This window comes from Symphalangus syndactylus, chromosome 16, assembly GCF_028878055.3.
Source record: "Symphalangus syndactylus isolate Jambi chromosome 16, NHGRI_mSymSyn1-v2.1_pri, whole genome shotgun sequence".
NCBI classification, from domain to species: domain Eukaryota; kingdom Metazoa; phylum Chordata; class Mammalia; order Primates; family Hylobatidae; genus Symphalangus; species Symphalangus syndactylus.
Genome location: NC_072438.2, coordinates 23,543,850 through 23,567,959, shown reverse-complemented (window position 1 = coordinate 23,567,959; position 24,110 = coordinate 23,543,850). Strand labels below are relative to the sequence as shown.

General features: G+C 43.8%; 1 protein-coding gene and 2 long non-coding RNA genes across 4 annotated transcripts in view; 1 reads left to right on the top strand and 2 right to left on the bottom strand.

The window, feature by feature from the left end:
* Window positions 1-9,985, bottom strand: part of CD38 (CD38 molecule) — a 64,348-nt gene extending 54,363 nt beyond the window's left edge. The window contains exon 1 of the mRNA XM_055246520.2: window positions 6,765-9,985. Coding sequence (XP_055102495.1) covers window positions 6,765-6,997 — 233 coding nt within the window. The 5' untranslated portion in view covers window positions 6,998-9,985. The remainder of the gene's footprint in view (window positions 1-6,764) is intronic.
* Window positions 9,986-10,957: 972 nt separating this feature from the next.
* Window positions 10,958-17,222, bottom strand: LOC134732721 (uncharacterized). 2 transcript variants are annotated; one of them, XR_010116179.1, is made up of 3 exons: window positions 17,124-17,222; window positions 11,456-11,590; window positions 10,958-11,202 (listed from the first exon to the last, which is right to left on the bottom strand). It is a non-coding gene; the product is annotated as an uncharacterized lncRNA (long non-coding RNA). The 2 variants fall into 2 exon arrangements; XR_010116180.1 differs by lacking the exon at window positions 17,124-17,222 and adding an exon at window positions 13,085-13,199.
* On the top strand, window positions 11,396-14,802 carry LOC134732722 (uncharacterized). The gene is made up of 2 exons (XR_010116181.1): window positions 11,396-11,522; window positions 14,276-14,802. It is a non-coding gene; the product is annotated as an uncharacterized lncRNA (long non-coding RNA).
* Window positions 17,223-24,110: the final 6,888 nt, after the last annotated feature.

The window sequence follows — 24,110 nt, the reverse complement described above, 5'->3', positions numbered from 1 at the left end:
GGTGTGGAGGGAGAGGCACCCGCGTGAGTTCCGGGTGCGCGTGGGCTCCCCGGCCTCACACTCTGAGCAGCTGGCAGGCACCGCTGGCCCGGACAGTGAAGGGCTTAGCACCCAGGCCAGCAGCTGTGGAGGGTGTGCCAGGTCCCCCAGTAGTGCCAGCTGGCTAGCGCTGCACTCAAATTCTTGCTGGGCCTCAGCTGCCTCCCTGCGGGGCAGGGCTTGGGACCTGCAGCCCGCCATGCCCAAGCCTCCCCCCACCCACCCCGCTGTGGGCTCCTGTGCCACCAGAGCCTCCCCAACGAGCACTGCGCCCTGCTCCATGGCGTCCCATCCACCGTCCAAGGGCTGAGGAGTGCGAGTGCACGGCGCCTGACTGGCAGGCAGCTCCACCTGCAGCCCTGGTGCAGAATCTGCCTGGTGAAGCCAGCTGGGCTTCGGAGTCTAATGGGGACTTAGAGAACATTTATGTCTAGCTAAGGGACTGTAAATACACCAATCAGCACTCTCTGTCTGGCTCAAGGTTTGTAAATTCACCAATCAGCACCCTGTGTCTAGCTCAAGGTTTGTAAATGCACCAATCAGTGCTCTGTGTCTAGCTAATCTACTGGGGACTTGGAGAATCTTTATGTCTAGCTAAGGGATTGTAAATACACCAATCAGCACTCTGTGTCTAGCTCAAGGTTTGTAAATGCACCAATTAGCACCCTGTCAAAACGGACCAATCAGCTCTCTGTAAAACAGACCAATCAGCTCTCTGTAAAATGAACTAATCAGCAGGATGTGGGTGGGGCCAGATAAGGGAATAAAAGCAGGCTGCGGGAGCCACCACTGGTAACCCGCTCGGGTCCCCTTCCACGCTGTGGAAGCTTTGTTCTTTTGTTCTTTGCAATAAATCTTGCTGATGCTCAGTCTTTGGGTCCACACTGCTTTTATGAGCTGTAACACTCGCCGCGAAGGTCTGCAGCTTCACTCCTGAAGCCAGCGAGACCACGAGCCCACCAGGAGGAAGAAACTCTGAACATGTCTGAACATCAGAAGGAACAAACTCTGGACACACCACGTTTAAGAACTGTAACACTCACCGCGAGGGTCTGTGGCTTCATTCTTGTAGTTAGTGAGACCAAGAACCCCCGAATTCTGGACACACTAAGATGTGGTTCCTGGGACTTTCCTGACAGGATTCAGAGGACGTTTAAAAAGAACCAACTATGTAGTTTCCAGCACATTGCAGGCAACCTGTAAACATTGATTCCCAACTTTTTTCCCTCCAAAATATCTAAACTGACATTTGGCAGCTGTTTTTCAAGAGTCCTAAGACAAAGAGGAAAGGAGGAAGCAGAGAGGCCATGAGTGTTTATTGTGATTAAAAAAAAAAAAAAAGAAAAGGAACGTTCTCCAGGCTGAACACCACCACTTCCTGCAGCTATTATGACACCAGAACAAGGAGCAAGTATGTGTCTTGAGCAGTGGGTCCCACTGACTTTCCTGGGAACAGTGTCTGAAGCAAAACACGAGGCCAAAAGGCATAGAAATAGGTATCTTCTTCCCCCTCTCCTGATATCTGTTGTTTCCCACTGAGCCTTTTCATCCACTCCGGGGGCTTCCAAACAGCCTTTGCTTCAAGAAGATTCTATTCCCTGGCTGTATTCTCCATGATATCCTGGTAGCACCCCAAGCCCCCAGAATTAGCTAATTTGCATAAGTACTCCACTCTACCCTTCCTTCCACAGGTAACTGAGACCCATAGTCTCACTTCCCATTTGTAACTACAGCAGCACCCAGGCCCCAGACCTCGAAGGCCTGTTTCACTTCCCCTTCCACATTCAATCTGTCTCAACTGCACCTGAGGTTTTTTTTTTTTTTTGGACAGAGTCTTGTTCTTTCACCCAGGCTGGAGCGTAGTGGTGTGAGCTCAGCTCACTGCAGCCTCCACCTCCCAGGTTCAAGCGATTCTCCTGCCTCAGCCTCCTGAGTAGCTGGGAGTACAGCTGCGCATGACCACGCCCAGCTAATTTTTGTATTTTTAGTAGAGATGGGGTTTCACCATGTTTGCCAGGATGGTCTCAATCTCCTGACCTCGTGATCCACCCACCTCAGCCTCCCAAAATGCTGGGATTACAGGTGTGAGCCACTGTGCCTGGCCTGCACCTAAGAGTCTTAGAACCCCAGAACAAAAGGTAAGACTGAAGGAAGCCTTCAATCATAACACTAAGCATTGAGAAGAGACAGGTAAGCATGATGCTTTCCAGCATGCTAATGAATCTCATGGTCTCAGTGGGGACACTGATGTTGAGCAGGTGGTCATTCCATCACCCCAGGGGGAAAACATGCTGGAATTCTGTCCTGTGCAAAACGGTCACCCTCATAGTCTCTCGTATGCTGACAAGGTCCAGGCGTGGACAGACCAAGAGGAAGTCCAGACCCTGTCACCAGCAGAATCCTCCCCAAGATCCCAAAACCTTTAAGGGCTTAGTCAATCAATTGGCCAGTCTTCCCTGGCAGTAGCATCTTATCTGACCGCCAGGATTTTCTCAACAGGTTAGCACACACTCTTCAGAGCATCCTCTTGTTGAAATTCTACCTTTAAAGGAAGACCTGAAATGCTATTTCTTTCATAAAGTGCTTCCTGACTCTGCCCCACCACATGGGGCACGTCTGCATCTCCATGGCATTGTGCTGGCACTTTGCTCACATATTCAGCAATTCACATAGTCTTTCTTGTTTGATAGGGGTACATCTCTTACATCCCTGCAGAATCTAGTGCGGCACTAACTGCACAGAAGCAATGGCTCCTTCCTCAGTGACCTCTTGGCTGTGCACAGGCCTCTTTGTCATTACAGATCACATGGTGCTGCACTGCTGTGTTCCCAGGTTGGTCCTCCCTGTACCTCCCACTGCAGGATCCTGGAGATCCATGCTTGTGTTTCTTCATTTGTGAATCTCCCATGTCTCACCCTAGCACTAGGCAGAAGCTAAGTCTTTGCTGTGTTTGCATAAATTTGGTATTTTGCACATGTTGTATTAACATTTGCTGAGTAGACCCTGAGAAAATCCTACACTCATTACAATGGGAGGCATGGGGAAGTAAAAATGGAGAATTGGCTCCCAAGAAATCCTGCCAGAAATTTTGAAGAGGAAGTTAAATAAAAAAGAAGTCGACATGAACATGAATCAGAAAAGACAGTCCTCGTGGGCACAGAAGTGATCATTAGAACATAAGGTAAGACAGATGACAGATTTTCTCTGATTAAGTCTCCCACAATTTCTATTTATGTTCAACCAGCATGATGTGGACTCAAGGCAGTTCAATTTAGCAGGCTTCTATTTAAGAGACTATTAGGTGATCAAGCAATGTGTTAGACAACTGGAGACGCAGAAGTGAATAAAACAGTCCCTCCCCACAGGGCCCCCACCTTGCCTTGGGGCAGGGATAAGGGGAGCTCTCAGAAATGCCTGCTTCCATCCCTGAATGCTTGCCTAGACCACCAGCAGTCTGCAGCTATCATCAGTACCTGCAGTCACCATCATCCTTGGAGAGGGCTGGTTTTCACCCAGGTGAGGAGATTAGTGGAACTGCACTCTCTGGATATCTTCCTAAATTCCCAGCTTCCCCTAGGTGCTGGCTCTCCATTCCCTCCTGCAGGCCCCACCCCACCCCTGACATCACCTGGGTCTGTCCTGACTATCACCAGACACTGGGCTGCCTCCCACAGTACCGAGATGCTGTCAGCGCTGACAGCAAATGCTTTGTTGAGTCTTGGCCATGTGTCTTTCAGGTCTCACGTGCCCAGAGCCATCTTGGTCAGAAGGCAGCTCTTGTGTGTGGCCCTTGAGACAGCAGAACCAGAGGTGATCTGTTCAGGAATATTCTGCAAGTAATGCCCCTGGTTCAACTCAAAGAACCAACCTGGTAACACCAAGAACAAGCTTCAATACTCACCTACCCACACTAAAAAACTTGCAGAAAGTGAGTTTCTCTGGAGACCCTTACTACTATACCATGGCGTTAGTCCTAAGACTGTGTGACAGGCAGGAGAGGAGAGTTCTAAAGGAGACTGTTAGTGCAGGCAAGATGGACTTGGGGGAAATTGTTAGCAACTAGAAGAAAGGCAGCCCGTATTATGTCCTGGTAAAAAGTTTGGTAACACTGTCACCTGTCACAATACAAAGTGCAGAAAATATACCTAACGATCTTACAGGTTTGGTAAGGAGATTTCCAGGCAGAATGTTGAAAGTGCCAGCTCACTTCTTTTTCTGGTTTGGTTTGGTTTGGTTTTGAGACGGAGTCTCACTCTCTTGCCCAGGCGTGATCTCGGCTCACTGCTACCTCCTCCTCCTGGGTTCAAGCGATTCTCCTACCTCAGTCTCCAGAGTAGCTGGGATCACAGGCATGCGCCACAACACCCGGCTAATTCTGTATTTTTAGTAGAGACGGAGTTTCAGCATGTTGGCCAGGCAGGTCTTGTACTCCTGACCTTAAGTGATCCACCTGCCTGGGCCTCCCAAAGTGCTGGGATTACAGGTGTGAGCCACAGTGCCTGGCCCAACTCACCTCTTTTAGCTGTGTCTGATAAGGTGCAGAAAGAAAGAGAGAAAATAATTATTTTTTGAAAGCGGAATGAAGAGCAAATATTTCCATGCGAGGATTTGTTGGGTTTGAAAATAAAACTGTCATTCTTAGTCTTTCCAAAGAATATCAGAAAAGAAATAGTCTCAAGGTGATGATCGAGTTCAGAGTGCTGCCAGTAAAACATGTTCACAAGGTCAAGATTTCAGGGATGTGGCTGTGAGACTGTGTGTGTGTGTGTGTGCGTGTGTGTGTGTGAGAGAGAGAGAGAGAATATTATCTAAAATATATAAAAATTTCCCATAAGAAATAAATAAGCAGCTCAATAGAAAGTATCAAGTATCTGGACAGGAAAATCACAGAAAAAAATATAAATGGCAAATAAACATATACAAGATGCTTAGACTCACTGATACTGAGGGAACAATTAGATGCTCTTTTTTCTCTTAAGTAAAAAAGCTGAAAACATTCAGCATTGAAGAGATTGTGGGAAAGCATCCCCTCTGATAGACTGATGATGGGAGAGTAAAATGGCACAACTATTTTGGAGGATATTTGGAACACCTGGAATTTGGAAAAATCAAAACTTAAAATATGCATAATTCTCCCTTTTACTCAGCAATTTCATCACTAGAAATCTATCCTATAGAAATACTGCCATATGTACACACAATATATGTATGAAGATTTTCATTGCATCATGTTTCTCCCAACTAAGGTGAAAATTTCATGAGTGAGAACTTCGTCATTCACTCTTGTGTCATTAGTAGCTAGATCACTGTCTGGAACATCGTGGGTGCTCAACAGATACTTGTTGGATGAATGAATGGGATTGAAAAATTGGAAACAAGCTAATTTCCTGTCAATAGGAAATGGTTACATCTAGTTTATGAAATACTATGGGCTGTCAAAAGAAATGAGATAGATCTTTATGTACTCACATTGAAAGATCTTCAAGACCAGTGTTACTTTTTTTTTTTATGAGGTTGCTTTCTAACATTACCATTTCATTTTGGATTTCACTTCATACTTTACAATGCAGCCTGGAGGAACGCCTCAACTTCTAGTTTCTCTCTCCATTATCTAATTATGTGTAAATAGAAGAACTAACGGGACGCTGGGAATCCCAGGAGGCGAGCATTTTTTTTTTAATAATTAAAGAGATTTATTTATTTTAAGGAGGCGAACATTTTGCAACCGGAACCGTTGAGTGTGCACGAAGAGGCGAGGGAGGTCTTTTTGCTCATTTCCTGGGATTGTTTAAATGCGGGATTTTGCTATCCCAAGCACAGAGCGTAAAGTAGCAGCTCCCCCTGCCTGCCTTCCCAGCTTGTTCTGTTTTACAAGCAACGATAATTTCCCGGTGAAAACGAGGCCTGGGAATCAAATCCAAAAAGCAGTTCCCTTTAGGAGAGGTTAGTAGCTGGGAAGGAGCATGAGAAAACTGGAAGGTCCCGTAAACTAATGTGGTGGTTTTTTTTCCCAAGGTTTGTACAGATTCACTGAGTTGCTGTGCCTTATCATCTAAGTAATGTCTCAGTTTTTAGAAGTTGACATTGTTTTGTTAATTACTTCTCTGGTCACATGCATTTCAGGCCGCGCAAAAAGAATCGGAGTGCTGCTTTATATAAATGAATAAAACTAAGTTCCCTGGTTTGGCCCTTCTACACCCTCCTCCCCTACCACAGGCTTTGCAAACCACTTAATCAAGTGTCCTCTGTAACCATCCGGGGGCACTTTCGGGTCAGAGACCCGAAAGTCTTTTTTGGGGGGCGGAAATCGCAGAAAAAGTTGAAAATGTCAGCGAGCTCCTGCATCTGCGAGTTCTTTTCTGTCCCTGAAGCAGTGAAGCCGGGCTGAGCGCGCCGAGGGTGGGCTGCAGCCCGGCGAGGGGCTGGGCTCAGGGCACCTTGCGCAGAAGGCGGGCATCGGTGCCAAGTGTTCACCGGCTACGCAGCAGAGCCACCGAGCAGCGCTCCCCCGCCCCCCCCGGGCACGCTCGGTGCCAAGGCCAGCTGCTCCTGCAAGCGGCCCGCGGAGCTCCGAGCCCGGGACTCCCTACTCAGCACCACCCGGCGGGGTCTCGGCTGACCCGCCACGGAAGATGCCCGGTTCCGGGCGATCCGGGCGGCTCCCCCGCGCGCGGGGCCCTGCTGTCCCCGCAGTGCCCACCGGTGCGCCTTAGTCGCCAACCCACCTCATCTCAGGACGGATTTCAGTGTACTTGACGCATCGCTCCAGGACGATCTCGGGAAAGCGCTTGGTGGTGCCCGGACCGCTCCACTGCTGGCGCCACCTCGGGACGACCACCGCGACCACTACGACGAGGATCAGGACCAGGATACAGACGCCAAGACAGAGTTGGGCTCTCCTAGAGAGCCGGCAGCAGGGTTTGTCCCCGGACACCGGGCTGAACTCGCAGTTGGCCATAGGGCTCCAGGCGGGGTCGGCTGGGCGAAGATGAGGCCGGCGGGAGGCTTGGCAGCAAGAGAGAGGCTGGCTGGGTTCTGAAACTGCACCTCCCCTTCTCTTTCACTTGCCTTTTCTCTGTTTCCCTTCCCACCCCCAACCCCTTGCCTCAGAGTTCCGTGGCTGGTTACACCAATAAGAGTTTAAAAGACCAACAACTATAGGCTCCTGTGCAGTGACCCACCCACTCCACCTCCAGGGAGAAACAGCCACCTTAATCCTCTGCAGGTGTCCTAAGGGGGCAGACAGTACATCCTTATACTCCCTCGCTAACTCCCTTCATCAACCGGCCACTTCACACCTGAGCCACATTTGCTTCCTGGAAAGCATGAGGGTGGGCTGCCCGCTTCTATACGTGTGTGCACACAATGCCCTCTGCCTGGAAAAGGATGTCCCTACCTCTCTTTCTTAACTCTGACAAATGCCTGGTCAACCACCTTTAAAGACTCGACTTAAGTCTGACTCCTTCTCTCAAGAGGCATCAGTGGCTAAGCTCTGGGTTCAAATTTAGTTCTTGCTGGATGACATGGGGCAAGTTACTTAACCTCTCTGTACTTCAGATGTAAAGCCGGGATAGTAGCAGTACCTACTTCATGGGATTGTTACGAGGATTAAGTGAGTTAATATCTACAACGTGTTTAGCACAATACCTGGCACATGGTAATCACCCAGTAAATGTAAGTTGTTACTACCAGCTCCAGGAGCTGCTCAGAGATGCAATTTTATAGTCCATGGAATGTGTTTGAAGCAGGGTCTGGCACACAGTAATACTGCACTCTATGTGGGAGTTTAATAAATAATAAAGTGGCTTTTCTTGCCTCTTCTTTGTTAAGAGAACATCTGTGACATTCAAACAGAGACCTAAGTAATGTGAGTGATCAAGTCACCCAACTCCCTTGGGGCAAACATTTCCCAGAGGAAATGGCAGGTGCAAAGACTCTGAGGCAGAAAAGCTCTTGGCCTGCTCCAGAGCAGCAAGGAAGCCAATTTTATTTAGGCTAGAGGGTTGAGGGAAACAGAACAGAAGTTCGGAAAGTAGCAGGAGACCAGATCACCCATGGCTCTGTAAGACAGGATGACTTTTTGAGACCGGGCGCGGTGGCTCACGCTTGTAATCCCAGCACTTTGGGAGGCCGAGGCGGGCGGATCACGAGGTCAGGAGATCGAGACCACCGTGAAACCCCGCCTCTACTAAAAAATACAAAAAATTAGCCGGGCGTGGTGGCAGGCGCCTGTAGTCCCAGCTACTCGGAGAGGCTGAGGCAGGAGAATGGCGTGAACCCGGGAGGCGGAGCTTGCAGTGAGCCAAGATTGCGCCACTGCACTCCAGCCTGGGCGACAGAGTGAGACTCCGTCTCAAAAAAAAAAGGATGACTTTTTGGACTGTGTGTTTTATTTATTTTTTATCTTATTTTATTTTATTTTGTTTTAAGTTCTGGGATACGTGTGCAGGACGTGCAGATTTGTTACATGGCTAAATGTGTGCCATGGTGTTTGCTGCACCTATCAATCCATCGCTTAGGTATTAAGCCCCTCATGTTTTAGCTATTCTTTCTGTTGCTCTCCCTCCCTCCACGCTCCCCAACAGGCCCCAGTGTGTGTTGTTCCCCTCCCTGTGTTCATTGTTCAGCTCCCACTTATAAGCAAGAACATGCAGTGCTTGGTTTTCTGTTCCTGTGTTAGTTTCCTGAGGATAATGGCTTCCAGCTCCATCCATGTCCCTGCAAAGGACATGATCTCGTTCCTTTTTGTGGCTGCACAGTATTCCCTGGTGTATATGTACCACATTTTCTTTATCCAGTCTGTCATTGATGGGCATTTGTGTTGATTCCGTGTCATTGCTATTGTGAATAGTGCTACAATGAACGTATGCATGCATGTATCTTTATAATAGAATGATTTATATTCTTTGGGGATATAACCAGTAATGGGATTGGTGGGTCAAATGGTATTTCTGGTTCTAGATCTTTGAGGAATCCCCATACTGTCTTCCACAATGGTTGAACTAATTTACACTCCCATCAACAGTGTAAGTGTTCCTATTTCTCCACAGCCTCACCAGCATCTGTTGTTTATTGACTTTTTAATAATTGCCATTCTGACTGGCATGAGATGGTATCTCATTGTGGTTTTGGTTTGCATTTTTCTAATGATCAATGATGTTGAGCTTTTTTTCATATGTTTGTTGGCTGTATAAATGCCTTCTTTTGAGAAATATCTGTTCATGTCCTTTGCCCACTTTTTAATGGGGTTGTTTATTTCTTGTAAATTAGTTTAAGTTCCTTGTAGATTCTGGATATTAGACCTTTGTCAGATGGATAGATTGTGAAAATGTTCTCCCATGCTATAGATTGTCTGTTCACTCTGATGATAGTTCCTTTTGGTGTGCAGAAGTTCCTGAGTTTAATTAGATCCCATTTGTCATTTTTGCTTTCGTTGTAATTGCTTTTGACATTTTCATTATGAATTATTTGCCCATGCCTATGTCCTGCATGATATTGCTTAGATTTTCTTCTAGGGTTTTTATAGTTTTCGGTTTTACATTTTAAATCTTTAATCCATCTTGAGTTAATTTTTGAAAAATGTGTAAGGAAGGGATCCAGTTTCAATTTTCTGCATATAGCTAGCCAGTTTTCCCAGCACCATTTATTAAAAAGGAAATCCTTTCCCCACTGCTTGTTTTTGTCAGGTTTGTCAAAGATCAGATGGTTGTAGATATGAAGTCTTATTTCTGAGATCTCTATTCTGTTTCATTGGTGTCTATGTGTCTGTTTTTGTATTTTATTTTTAACCCATTCATGTGCATTTTATCTTTAACCCCTACAAGGTCACCAAATGACTTGATTGGGCATATTATTTTAAAGGCTCAATCTGGCTTTGGTATTGAGAATAAATTGTAGGAGGATAAGGATGGAGAACAGTTACAATGGCTGCGGTAGCAGTAATGAAGGTGGCAAAGAAAAAAAAAAAGATGGATTGTGAATAGTTTGAAGGTAGCAGCAGCAGGATTTGCTGATGAATTGGATGTAGCATTTGCAAGAAAAAGATGAGTCAAAGATGATGCCAAGATTTTTATTTGTGTAACTGACCAAAGGAAGGAAAGCACTGCAATCTACAGTGGTGGGAAAATGGGAGGTGAAGTAGATTTGGTCTTGGGAAGAGACATGAATCAAGAATTTGGTTTTTGATGTGCTAAGTTTGAGGTGTCTATTAGACCCCCAACAGGAGGCATCAAGGAGCCACTTGGGTGTAAGCTTCTGGAGTTTGGACAAGAGATTAATGCTGGAGACACTAATAAGGGAGGCTTTAGCTATGGAGAGTTTTTAAAACCAAGAGTATATATAAGATCATGTGAAGAGTGTGTGCAGAAACAGAAGAGTTCCAGAGGCTCAGCCATGGGCTACTCCTGTGGCAGAGGCCAGAAAGATGAGACAGCTTCAGCAAAGAGAACTGGGAAGGATGATCCCTGAGACAAGAGGGAGGATACCCTGAAAGTTATTGATGATATTGACAAGAGAAATCATTTTAGAGGAATGATGAGGACAAAGCCCACCCACAGTAGGTCTTGGAGAGTATGTGAGAAGATAAGTGGTATCAGTAAGTTAGCTGGGGTTTGTGTGTGTGTGGAGAGCTTTTCTGTAAAATGGAAACAAGAAATAAAGCCATACCTAGAGGATGCTGGGCAGTCAGGAGAGAATGTTTTGTTCTGAGATGAGATTATCACAGTATGTTTGTAGGATGCTGGGATGACCCAGTAGGCAGGCGACAATTGACAATTGCTCCAGTAATTTCCCTCGACCTGCTGAGCTCAAGCGATCCTCCTGCCTCAGTCTCCCGAGTAGCTGGGACTACAGGCACGCATCCATGGGCCTGGCTAATTTTTTGTAGTTATTTATTTATTTATTTTTGTAGAGACAGGATTTCACCATGTTGCCCAGGCTGGTCTTGAACTCCTGGACTCATATATTGGTGAGAGGTATCAAAAGCACAGGTGAGAGTGTGGGTAAGAATTCTACCACCTCACAGAAGAAAGATGGAAAACACAGCTTTTCGGGTTGGGAGGTTCATGGATTTGGTGATGATGATGTGGATGTACTTTTCTGCTGCTTCTCAGTGAAATGAGAAGAGAAGGTCATCCTTTGAGAGTTGGTGGGGTGCTGGTAGACCTGGAAGGAGACCAGGAGAGCAAATGGACTGTGGATTCTCAGGGTATCATCAAGCGGTCAGGAATTTTTTAAAAGGTCAGTTAGTGGTTATGTTCTTTTGCCCAGCCACTCCCCACTGTTTAAACAGAAGATTGAAAGTGAGCAGAGCTGGATTTGACGGGGTTTTGCTTTGCTGTGTGTATTTGTGTTCTAGGGTTGCCACAACAAAGTGCCACAACTGGGTGGCTTAAGCAACAGAAATGTATTGACTCACAGGTCTGGAGTCTCCAAGATCAAGGCGTCACCAGGCTGATTTCTTCTGAGGCCTCTCTCCTTGGCTTGTAAGTGGCTGTCTTCTCACTCTGTCTGCACATGGTCTTCCCTGTGAACTCGTCTGTATCCAATTTTCCTGTTTTTATAAGAACACCAGTCATACTGAATTTGGGCTCACTTTAATGGCCCCATTTTAACTTAATTACCTTTTTAAAGCTATTACCCTATCTTCAAATACAGCCACATTCTAAGGTACTGAGGGTTAGGATTTCAACATATGAATTTGGGGGGTACACAATTCAGCCCCTAACACCAGTAAATATAATGGAGAAAAAAAGTCAAGGAAGTAGAAACTTTAAGCAAGAATAAGTTTGGTTTTTGTTTTTTATGGGTTGTTTTGTTTTTGTTCTTTGTTTTTTGTTTTTTGTTTGTTTGTTTGTTTTGTTTTGTTTTGTTCTGAGGCAGGATCTTGCTCTGTCACCCAGGCTCTGGATGCAGTGCTGAGACCATGGCTTACTGCAGCCTTAACCTCCTGGGCTCAAGCGATCCTCCTGCCTCAGTCTCCTGAGTAGCTGGGGCTACAGGTGTTCACTACCACAGCTTATTGTATTTTTTTGTAGAGATGGGGTTTTGCCATGTTGCCCAGGCTGATTTCAAACTCCTGGATTCAGGCCATCCACTCTCCTCAAGGATGGGATTTTAATAATGATCCATGACATCTAAGTCCCGCAGAAACTGAAGCGGGGGCAAAAGGAAGGTGAGAGATCACAAAAAGATGAGAGAGCTCATGACTGGGAGGTCCTGAAGGGACCAAAGTGTTGTTAGAAAAGACAACGTTTGCATTTGAGTGCTTTCATAGGCAATGCAGACTCACTCTGTCCAAAACTGAACTGTTAATCTTTCTCTGTCAAACCAGCTCCTCTTCTGGTCTTTTGCATGTCAGTGAAAAGAACCAACATCTGCAGTTACTCAAGCTAGAAATCTCCCAGTCTTTGACTCTTGCCTCTCCCTCATTCCACGTATCCACATGAACAGCAGTTCCTACTGCCTGCAAATTATTCATTAAATATCCATTTCTTCATCTCCAGTACCAAAAACTTAGTCCAAGAGAAAGTTAACCTCCTTTCTCACCCAGGAAGAGCTTTCCCACCATTCTCCCGATTCCACTCTTTCCACCTTCCTCCATGTATTGTCTATACCACAGTCAGGCTGCTGGTTTTTCTTTTCCAAGTCACTCCTTTCAAAGACATAACTTTTGCAGCATAATTCTGACTCGCTCCCCTCTTGCTCTGGACATGACAAGCAGCCTGTCTGTTGGCCCACATCTGCTTCTCCAGCCTCCATGGTGCACACCTCTGTCCCCAACAACTCCTGTGCTTCTCCACTCCTGCTGGCCTTCTCTCTGTCCCCAACCAGTCCAAGCTCTCCTCTGCCTCTGGGCCTTCACAGATGCCATGGCCTCACCCTGCTGCCTCCTACTGACCCTTCATGTCTCAGCTTCCATGAGACATCCTCAGGAAGCCTTTTCTAACCCCACTCGGCTCCCAAGCTGGATTCCATCTGCAAATTGTTGTACACTCTTCTCACTGAGTAACATAGATGCCAACAGATCTCCTGAGACAATACCCACCTCAGAGGCTCTGGTCTGGACCCCCTAGCCCAGGAATGCATACTCTGAGAATGTCTTCAGGGTGTTCCCTCCTCAGGAGACCAGGAGTTTGCCCAAGGCTAGGTTGGCAGCAATTGAAATTTATTCTCTTAGCACCCTGGGATCAATTTGATGTCTATAAATGCTGGTTGAACAAACCAGTTAGTGAATGACGGAGAAATGTGGGTTTTGCCTCTGGATTCATTTCTGTAATTTCTGACCTTGCTGTGTTCCCTCCCTTCTTCTCTCTTGTTCTGGGCATGTGCTTTCTTTCATGATCCCTATACTGCAAGGTTCAAAATCAGTTACCATGCAAGAAGGTTTGCCACCTGCTGTTTACAAAACTGAACCATTAGGAATTATACCTTTCCAGCTTGCGAAATGAAACATCTGAGTCCTGCCACAAAACACACCCCTTTGAAAAGGCTATTTGTTTCTGACAATAAATGTGATAAACACACGTGGAATAAATGTCAAATAGATCAAAGGGCTAGATTCAGAAAACGATTCTTTCTTCTTCCCTGAACTCCCCTTTTCCCATTTTAATGAACAAGCAGCATACAGAGAGAGATAGAGAGAGAGAGAGATCTTCATTGTTTCATAAAAATCATAGCATAGGACATATCCTGTTGTGTACCTGGCTTTCCTCACATGCTAATATATGTTGAAGACATTAAATACCAGCACATGTTGCTTACCCAGTTCTTTTAGATGACCCCTAGAATTCTATTGTATAGTATGCTAGAGTTTACTTAACTAGACCTATATAAATGAGTACAGAATGCTACAACAAATATTCTTGTGGCAGCATATTTTTTGGGTGTCCAAGTACATACACTCCTAAAAGCGGACTTCCTGGGTCAAAAGACACAAGCACTTAAAATTTTGAAAGATATTGCCAGCCAAAGGGGTGGTACCAGTTGGTCCTCTCACTGACGGTAGCTGAGAATGTGGGTTTTTCAACACTCACACAGTTACAGTTTCAAGTTTGTTTTGTCTTCATTTCCGATTATTAATCACCAGGGATTTGGCAACTTCAGATGTTAGTTTCTCTTTCTGTGAAATGTAATAAACACTTGAGAAAATAAAACCTAAAGGAAGCCTATAGCCCTTTACTTCTGCTACATCACTTGGTTTGTGAATATTCTCATTTTGCATTTTATCTTTCTGCAGGCAAGAAGCTTGGCTACAAACGTCTAACACTGTGGTATATTTGGGGGGAAGAAGATAATGCACAAGAAACTACCCAGATCCTCCTACCACATGCTGTTGCTGTAGTATGATTTGGGGCAAGTTACCAATATTTTTTAATTTCTATTTTCTCATCTGTAAAATAGGTGCAGTGCAATGTCTACTCATCAGCTTGAAGTGCGGATTAATTGATAATGTACACACCTAGAACAGGCTAGACACTCAACATATGGTAATATCATTATTGCAGACTTATTTGTGCATAGTTACACTGCACTGAGTCTTGAAAAATGGCATATCCTGATATTCATTCATTCAACAAATATTAAGGACCCACCATGGGCCAGGTACTGTGTTAAGTATTGAGGGCACGGAAATAAACTGGCCTTGAGGAATCCCTGTATAGCCCAGCACTTAAGGGCACTTGGTGGTCAGGTAGACCTGGGTGGGCTTTGCTATTTGGGCAAATAATAAAGCTTCTCTGAAGGACAAGTTTCTCATCTGTCGAACAGGCTGAAAAATATCTGTGGGCGTCACTAAATTCTTTTGAGAGTTGAATCAGGTAATGTGTATAGAGAACATAGCTGAATGTCTGGCCCCTAGCAAGTAGTCAACAAATAAGCGCTAATATTGCAGTGGTGATATAGCAAACAGGGGTAATCACAAGGAATCGGAGTGGTGTTTGTTTATTTCTTTGTTTGTTTGTTTGTTTTGAGATGGAGTCTCACTCTGTTGCCCAGGCTGGAGTGCAATGATGCAATCTCGGCTAACCGCAACCTCCGCCTCCCAGGCTCAAGCGATTCTCCTCCCTCAGCCTCCCGAGTAGCTGGGAGGCACGTGCCACCGTGCCCAGCTAATTTCTGTATTTTTAGTAGAGACGGGGTTTCACCATGTTGCCCAGGCTGGTCATGAACTCCTGACCTCAGGTGATCCACCCGCCTCAGCCTCCCGAAGTTCTGGGATTACAGATGTGACCCACCACACCTGGCCCGGAGTAGTTTTTAGGAAGCCTTTGAAAAGACAGTGACACCACAGCAGGCTGTTGAAGGGCAAGCAAGGTTTGCAAAAAGGAGGGAACAGCATATAAGCAGAACGGTGGAGAGAACAACAGATCTGGGGACACCTGGGGACAAGAGGCATGACTATCTCCAGGCCACACAGATGGTTAGTAGAAACATTGGTTCTAGAATAAAAAGTACACATGTTCTTCTTTCTTTGGTCAACTTCGTTAGTCATTTTAAAATCATTCAAGTAAAAAAATATATGTATCACATTTTAGCCATGCCCGGTGGCTTACGCCTGTAATCCCAGCACTTCGGGAGGCTGAGGTTGGCAGATCACTTGAGGTCAGGAGTTTGAGACCAGCCTGGCCAACATGGTGAAAGCACGTCTCTACTGAACATACAAAAGTTAGCCAGGCGCAGTGGTGCACACCTGTAATCCCAGCTACTCAGGAGGCTGAAGCAGGAGAATCACTTGAGCCTAGGTGGTGGAAATGGCAGTGAACTGAAATTGTGCCACTGCACTCCAGCCTACATTTAAAACTACATTTAAAACTACATTTTAAAAGTGGAAATAGAGAAAAGAAGAAAAATGCTCCCCCTCATAGCCCAACTACCATTAACATTTTGGTAGTATCTTGCCTTTTTTTTCCCTAATCTTTGATAGCTTTAAAAATGATTATAAAATATTATTTGATATTTTATATATATATACACATATATATATATATAGAGAGAGAGAGAAATTCTGTTCTTTCTACTTCACTGTGTATACATGGCTCCTGCCAGGCCATATCTCCTCTCCCAAACCACCAGAGCCCAGACTCCAATACCAGCTCTCCACCCCCACTAGCTCTTTGAGCCTGAGCATCTCATGTAATCTCCCTGTGACTCAGGCTTGCTGCTAGAACATGTGAGTGTATATGTCAAGCAAAAAGCAGCCAATTTCCCTGGGAAAGCCCCTAGAAATGGGGGAGCCTCCTGTCTTCGGTTCCCCCACTGGAAGGGCAGCTCCATGCCAACAGGGCCATTGCCTGCCTTTGTTCACCAGAAATACTAAGTTCTCTGTCCCTAGCACCAGAACCATGCCCAGTATGTGGTTGGCACTCAAGCGATGCCTGCAGAATAAGCAACTCCTTCTCCCACAGTTCAAACTCAGTGACAACAGGCTGGACATTCACCAACAGATCCAAGGTCTTCATCGGATTCACCTGCTAAAACCATCTATCAACAAGCATCTGTTGGCTCATTTGCTGAGAAATAAGGCACAATGTTGAAGGGAGAAAAGGGAGATGCTACAATTCATACATAATTCTTGTTTTTTTTTCTTTCAACAATAATTGCTAACATCTTTGAGTGTCAGATCCTCTGTGAACTATAGCCTCACAATACTGCCATCATGTAAACGTGATGATTTTCATATCGTAAGTGTGAAAACAAAGGCTTACAGTTGACAGACTCAGTCTGTTCTCAAAGGGGATTTATGCTCCATAGTGGGAACTTCTGGAAACATGCTTTTGGGTACGGGTCTGTGGCAGCTGTCAGGAGGCCTTTTTTTCCCCAAGCCAAACTGTATTCAGCTTTATTAAAGATACTGTCCATCAACACTCATGGTATTTCAGCAGGACATGGGCAGACAATCATTAACAGTATACAACAACTTTCAAACTCTCTTCTTCCATGGACCACCAAAAATCAGAAAGCCACTCTAAAACCCATGAAGCTTTCGACTGATGCTCTGAACAGGGAAAGTTTAGAGTGAGGGTTGACATTTCACATTTATCACATTGTTTAACAACTTTAAATTCTGCCATTTTTATTTCACTTACTGAAAGTCAGGGTTATCTGAAGATCCACAGTCTAGAATCAGAACCGCTGCTCTTTTGAGGGGCACCATCTCAGTGGCATCACTGGAAAGTCCAGATTGCCTGACACACTGGTAACAAATTATTGGGGTCAGGTCCCAACGGGTGCCTGGATTTAAGGGAGTTAAGTCTATGCTGAAAGGCGGAGAGGAAGAAGAGGATTTGAAAATGAATGAATTTGTTTTTCCATACCACAAAGCTTTTGTGCCAAGGTGACTATGTGGTCAAAGTCACGGAATCCCTCCTCCTGGGAGCCAAGAGGAAGCCTTTCAAAACCACAAGGGGGCTGGGCATGGCGGCTCATGCCTGTAATCCCAAAACTTGAGGAGGCTGAGATGGGCAGATCACTTGAGGTCAGGAGTTTGAGACCAGCCTGGCCAACATGGTGAAATTCCATCTCTACTAAAAATTAAAAAAAATTTAAAACTAGAAGGGAAAGGTGTTTTCCCCACATCAATCCAGCTTCAGAGACATTCTATTAGTGACGTATGCCCCTTCCCCAAAAAACAATAAAGTGTTCTGTGTACTAACAACATAGCTTTAAAAAGAGTAAAACAAAATTCTGATTTTTATAAAACTTGATTAAAAAAAAAATGTAGGGCCGGGCACGGTGGCTCACGCCTGTAACCCCAGCACTTTGGGAAGCCGAAATGGGCAGATCATGAAGTCAGGAGATCGAGAACGTCCTGGCCAACATGGTGAAACCCTGTCTCTACTAAAAATACAAAAAAATAGCTGGGTGTGGTGGCACATGCCTGTAGTCCCAGCTACTCAGGAGGCTGAGGCAGGAGAATGTCTTGAACCCGAGAGGTGGAGTTTGCAGTGAGCTGAGATCACACCATTACACTCCAGCCTGGTGACAGAGCAAGACTCCATCTAAAAAAAAAAAATGATAGAAAGCAGTATTTCAAACTGTGCAGCCACCAGAAGTACACAGCTTTCAAAAATGCACACACTTCCCTCGGCACCCCCAGCACCTTCGGCTTTCTGTGTGCCTGGTCTGTTCGGGCATCTCCATTTTCAGCAGGGTTATCCACTCCTTGCCAGCGTCAACTTTTCCCTTTGGGTACCTTCTCTCCCTTCTTTGCAGGGGCCTTTTTAGGCTTCGGCTCTGGCTTCGGAGGGGCAGGTTTAGCAGACAACTTGCAGATCTACTATGTGGTTCATCCTTCACCTTGGCCTTATCTGGTATAGCATCCCCTTCAGCCGTTCTCTTGGGCATGCTGGCAACGGCGGTGGGACGTGGGCACTGGGCGTGGGACGCAGCAGCGTGTGGGCTTTGGTTGGTCCAGGGATTGTTCTCGCCTTTTCTTCACACTTCTCCTGGTCAGAAGGTTTTGAGTGTCACCGGGAAGCTCAGGGTTAACCCCTGTTTTTGTTTTTTTTTTTTTTTTAGGGAGGTTTTGTCTCCTCAATATGTTTTGTGCCTCCTCAAGTCAGGATACCATCACGAAAACAAGAATAGATAAATGCTGAATATCAAAAACAACAGAAAAGTGTGCTTATTGATGCCACACAGATCACACCTGTGACCTGCTTCTTTCTAGCAGATTCATGTAAGACAGCTGCATGATTTCTCCTCCCACATCCTGAAACCGAGCAAGGCTGAATCTTGTATTTACTACCCTTTCTGTATTTTTTAATGAACTAAGAGTAAATAGAACTTGGTAAGATGCCTCAAAATGCTTTTAATTCACTTGGGCTGCCTGCCCTTCATTCTAGGCTTCCTTGTTTATTTCATCAGAGTAAAGACAGGAGTTCATCAGAAGTCAACTTCTCAGCCACATCCTCCCTTAGGTCTGACCGCAGCTTAACAGATCTGGTGACTTTTCAGCTCTCCCACTGCCCCACCTCCCTCACCCAGTTGCTGTTTCTTAAGCTTCAGGTGACAGTTTAGACACTCCAAATCTGAGACATCTTTTACAGGCCCTCATGTCTGGATTACAAGCTCGTATCATGGATAACCATATGCATCCTATACTTTCTGATTTTTTGGGACAGTTTTGCCACCCCACCTCCATCCCCAACTAGATTATAGAAGGATGCCAAACAATCTTTGTTTCAGGTACGTCCTCAGTGGCTAGCAAGTCCCTGGTGCTTAGAGGGCACTGCACAACTATATGTTGATGAGTATCACACTGTAATGCAATTCTTTTTACTTCCATACCCTTATTCAGCCATTTGTGCATTAAATATTACTGAGCACCATGAACTATTTTAGTACTGGGTTTATAGCAGTTAAACAAATTCAGTTGCCAGAAGCTTATGTTTTAAAGGGGAATAGACATATAATAGACAAGATAAATAAACCATAGCACATGTGAGGTGATGATGAGGGCTAAGAAACAAACTCAGTAGGGAACAGGATAAAGACTTGGGGGAAGGTTGCAATTTTGGGTAAAGGACCAAGGAAGGTCTCACTCAGAAGGTGGCACTTGGGTAAGAATCTGAAGAAGGTGAGGTGAAATCTGGGGGAACAGGGCTCCAGACAGAGAAGAGCAATTGCAAAGGCCCTAAGGCAGAAGCAAGCCTGGTGTGTTCAGAGAACAGCAGAAGTCAAGTAACAGGTGCATGGCACAGGATGAACAAGGAGAAAATATGTGGGAGATGAGAATAGAGATGTAATTGTGTGTTTGGGACCCGGAGATAGGCAGGCGCTGGTGCACAAGAGTCACATGTCCTGACGTGTTTTGTCAGGCTCACTCTGGCTGTTTGTTGAGCAGAAACGGAAGTGGGGTGGGGACAGAAGCAACGACACCATTTTGGAAGCCATGGTGCCATAATCCTAACAAGAGATGATGGTGCCTTGAACTGGGTTGGCATCAGCAGATGCAATTAAATTCTGAATACATTTTAAAGGTATAACAGACAGGATTTGCCAATAGAGTAAAGAGACAATGAGAGTGGTCAGAGACAACTCCAAGATTTTTGGCTTGAGCAACTGGAAGGACGGAGTTGTCGTTTACGGAGTGGAGAAAGACTATGAAAGGAGAATTCATTTGAGGTATGTCAAGTTTAAGATGCCTGTTACATATCCAAGTGAAAATGTTGAGACAAACACTGTGCCGTGCTCCACAAAGGTTAACTTGTTCAATCCCCATAAGAACCTCATGAGGTAAGTAGTATTGACCCCATCTTACGGGAAAGAGACTGAGGCCTGAAGCCCAGAGAGGAAGAGTGATTTTTCCAAGTTTACCTAGCTGGTTGGTGGTGGAAGTGGGGAACTGAGATTCAAACCTAAGCAATAGGGCTCTGGAATTCATGCTCTTCTACACTTTGCAAAAACACACACACACACACACACACACACACCTCACCTCACCTCATTCTAGTCACTTAAGATATTTCTTGCCATGAGCACTCATTGATCCCATTTATGAGCCAATCACTGTGGCCAGGGACAGGAGTGCTCCAATTAGATTGGGTCTGTGTCACTTTCTGTGGGCCTGATCTTGAGGGTGGAGCCCCACATCGGTTGAGAGTAAAGCAACGGGCAGCTCTCCAGAGGAAAATCAGGGTATCATCACCAGAAATAGGGTGAATAGATGCTGAATATATATATTTCTTAAAACCCATTCTGATATCAAATTTAGCCCATCATAGCACATGGACAAAGTTTATATATGAGCCATTCTTTATATGCATTTCAAACACCCAGAACACCAACTTGTGCCAAAATTTTCTCAAAAGATTTTCTAATAAGATGTTTACTTGATTCCCTAGGACAATTACACTTTCCATTCTTATATTCTAACACAAAGAGGCTGAAGGTCAAATATGTCAGCTGAGGGGAGGAACACATTCTTGAATATTTAAGAAGCAACTGTGCAATGCTTTCTCAATGCAGCATTTTTCAGAGCAAGTTAAAAACAAAAGCAAACAAAAATTCCAAAAGAAAGCCCCAAATATAATTCATTGAAAATAGGGATACTGAATATCATTCACTGATTTTTTTTATTTTACTTTATTTTTTAGAGCAGCTTTAGGTTTACAGCAAAATCCAGCAGAAAATACAGAATGTTCTCCTATTCTCCCTTCTGCCTACACATGCACAGTCTCCCCCACTATCAGCATCCCACCCAGAGGGGTACATTTGTTAATATCAGTGAGCCAACATTGACATGTCATTATCACCCAAAGCCCATAGTTTACATTAGCGCTCACTCTTGTTGTACATTCTAGAGGTTTCAACAAAGGTAGAGTGACGTCCACACACTATTATAGTATCATACAGAATTGTTTAACTGCTCATTCATCACTTCGTCTCTTCAACCTCAGACAACCATTGTTGTTTGTTTGTTTGTTTATTGTCACTGCAGTTTTGCCTTTTCCAGAATGTCGTACAGCTGGAATCATACAATATGTAACCCTTTTAGATTGGCTTCATTCACTTAGCAATATGCATTTAAGGCTCCTCCATGTCTTTTCATGGCTTAATAGCTCATTTCTTTTTAGCACTGAATAATATTCATTTGTCTGGATGTACCACAATTTATCCATTTACCAACTGAAGAATGTCGTGGTTATTTTGTTTTGTTTCCTGACAGTAAATTTTTCTTACTCTAATAAATTATAAAATTCTGCTTATTAATATTTTACTAAATAATTAGTAATCAAAGCAAAATTCAAACGTATATTTCAGAAAGACATTCCTTCGTAAAAAGTAATAAGCTCTACAAATAATTTTTCAGGTTATAATAGCAATTGTGTGCTTATATATAATTTTGAAAAATAAGAAGAGTACAAAGAAAAAATACAACTACTTGTAACTTCAAAATTCAGAAACAAATGGCATTAATATTAATATTTTGGTGTATTATATATACATTTTCCCAGGAATTTATATTCTAAGATTTTAACTCCACATTATATGATACATAGTTTAGCTTATCTTTAAATATTCTTCCTTTTTAATTTTTTTCCTCTTGTATACATACATGGATAAATATTCTTCTGAAATAGCATTTTTATTTATTTTATTTTAAAACATATTCTAAAGCTATAATCTTTAAAAGTCATGTAGAAAAAAGTAACTCAGCTCTTTAAATTAGATTGTCAAAAACATCATCAAGAACCTAGAAATAATTTTTTTCTTTTCAAAAATGCATTTATTATGCATTTCCAGATCAATAGTGTAATGCATGGTTTTTTGAAAAGTAATAGGAAAATAACCTCATGTTCATTACAGCATTATTCACACTAGCCAAGATATGAAATCAACCTAAGTATCCATTGTATTCATCAATGGATGAATAGATAAAGAAATTGTGGTACACATATACAATAGAATATTACTCAGCCATAAAAAAGAAGGAAATCCTGCCATTTGTGTCAATTTGGATGAACCTGGAGGACATTATGCTAAGTGAAATAAGCCTGACACAGAAAGACAAATACTATATGATTGCACTTATATGTGGACTCTAAGAAAACCAAACTCATAGCAGAGAGTAGAATGTTGATTGTCAGGAAGTTGGGGTTAGCAGAAATGGAGAAACGGTCAAAAAGTACAAACTTTCAGTTATAAGTTCAGAGAATCTAATATAAATCAAACTCATAGCAGACAGTAGAATGTTGATTGTCAGGAAGTTGGGGTTAGCAGAAATGGAGAAATGGTCAAAAAGTACAAACTTTCAGTTATAGGTTCAGAGAATCTAATATACAACATGGGTGGTGATGGATGTGTTCATCTGATTGTTGTAAGCTTGTATGCTTTGAATATATTCCATCTTTATTTTTAATTAAATATTTTTAAATGAAATAAACTTTAAATATAATAAAATATAAACAATTACAAATAAGCTTATAAAAAACATCCATAATCATACTACCTAGAGAAAATTATGTTGTTACTTACCTTTCTACTTATGTGTGTGTGTATATATGGGTATGTGTGTATAAAAGAAAGCTGTATACATACACACACACATGTGTATGCATGGTTTTGAATTAAGTTCTTTTTTTTTTTTTGAGATGGAGTCTCACTCCATTGCCCAGGCTGGAGTGCAGTGGCGCGATCTCGGCTCACTGCAACCTCTGCCTCCCGGGTTCAAGCGATTCTTCTGCCTCAGCCTCCCGGGTAGCTGGGACTACAGGCAGATGCCACTATGCCTGGCTAATTTTTGTATTTTTAGTAGAGATGGGGTTTCACCAGAGTGGCCAGGTTCGTGATCCGCCTGCCTCAGCCTGTCTCGGCCTCCCAAAGTGCTGAGATTATAGATGTGAGCCACCGCATCCGGCCGAATTAAGTTCTTAAAACCATCTACAAAAAAAGAAAATAGCACATAAACATGAAAATCATGTAACAAAAGCTCACTCATTCATTCATTTATACACTCAAAACCTGTGTTGAGCCTCTGCTATTTACCTGGTGTGGGCTGGGTTCCAGGAATATAAAGACCTTCAGGACAAGGTGTCTGTTCTGTGCATGTCTATATTCCATCCAGGAGAAGGAATTTCTATCACATAAGAATAATTTATCACTGTGCACACCATCATGCAAGCTCAAGCACAGAAATGTGGTGGCAAAAGTGAGACAATGGTGAATTAACTAAAATTACAACTTCATCCAGATTCTCATTCATAAATTATTTTCTCATATTTTATGTTCTGAAGCTTGGTTTTCTAGCTACCAAGCTAGCAACAGACTGGAAGATAACAATAAAGAAATTACTTTCTTGTTTTTTAGCACTTCAATACGTTCCCTGTATTATTGTATACATGTATTGCCACATACAATTTTATCTCACTTAAGTTTCATGCTCAGTTAATTTCTTTTCCTTTCCAAGTGAGAAGGTGGCACACAGGACAACACAAAAAAAGCCTCTTTCCCAGAACTGCACAGCTAGAGTAGAATTTTAAAACTCCATTTTTAACAAACAGCAATTGCCAGTTTACAAAACCATACGCCCATGGAGAAACTCCGTCTCTACTAGAAATACAGAAAATTAG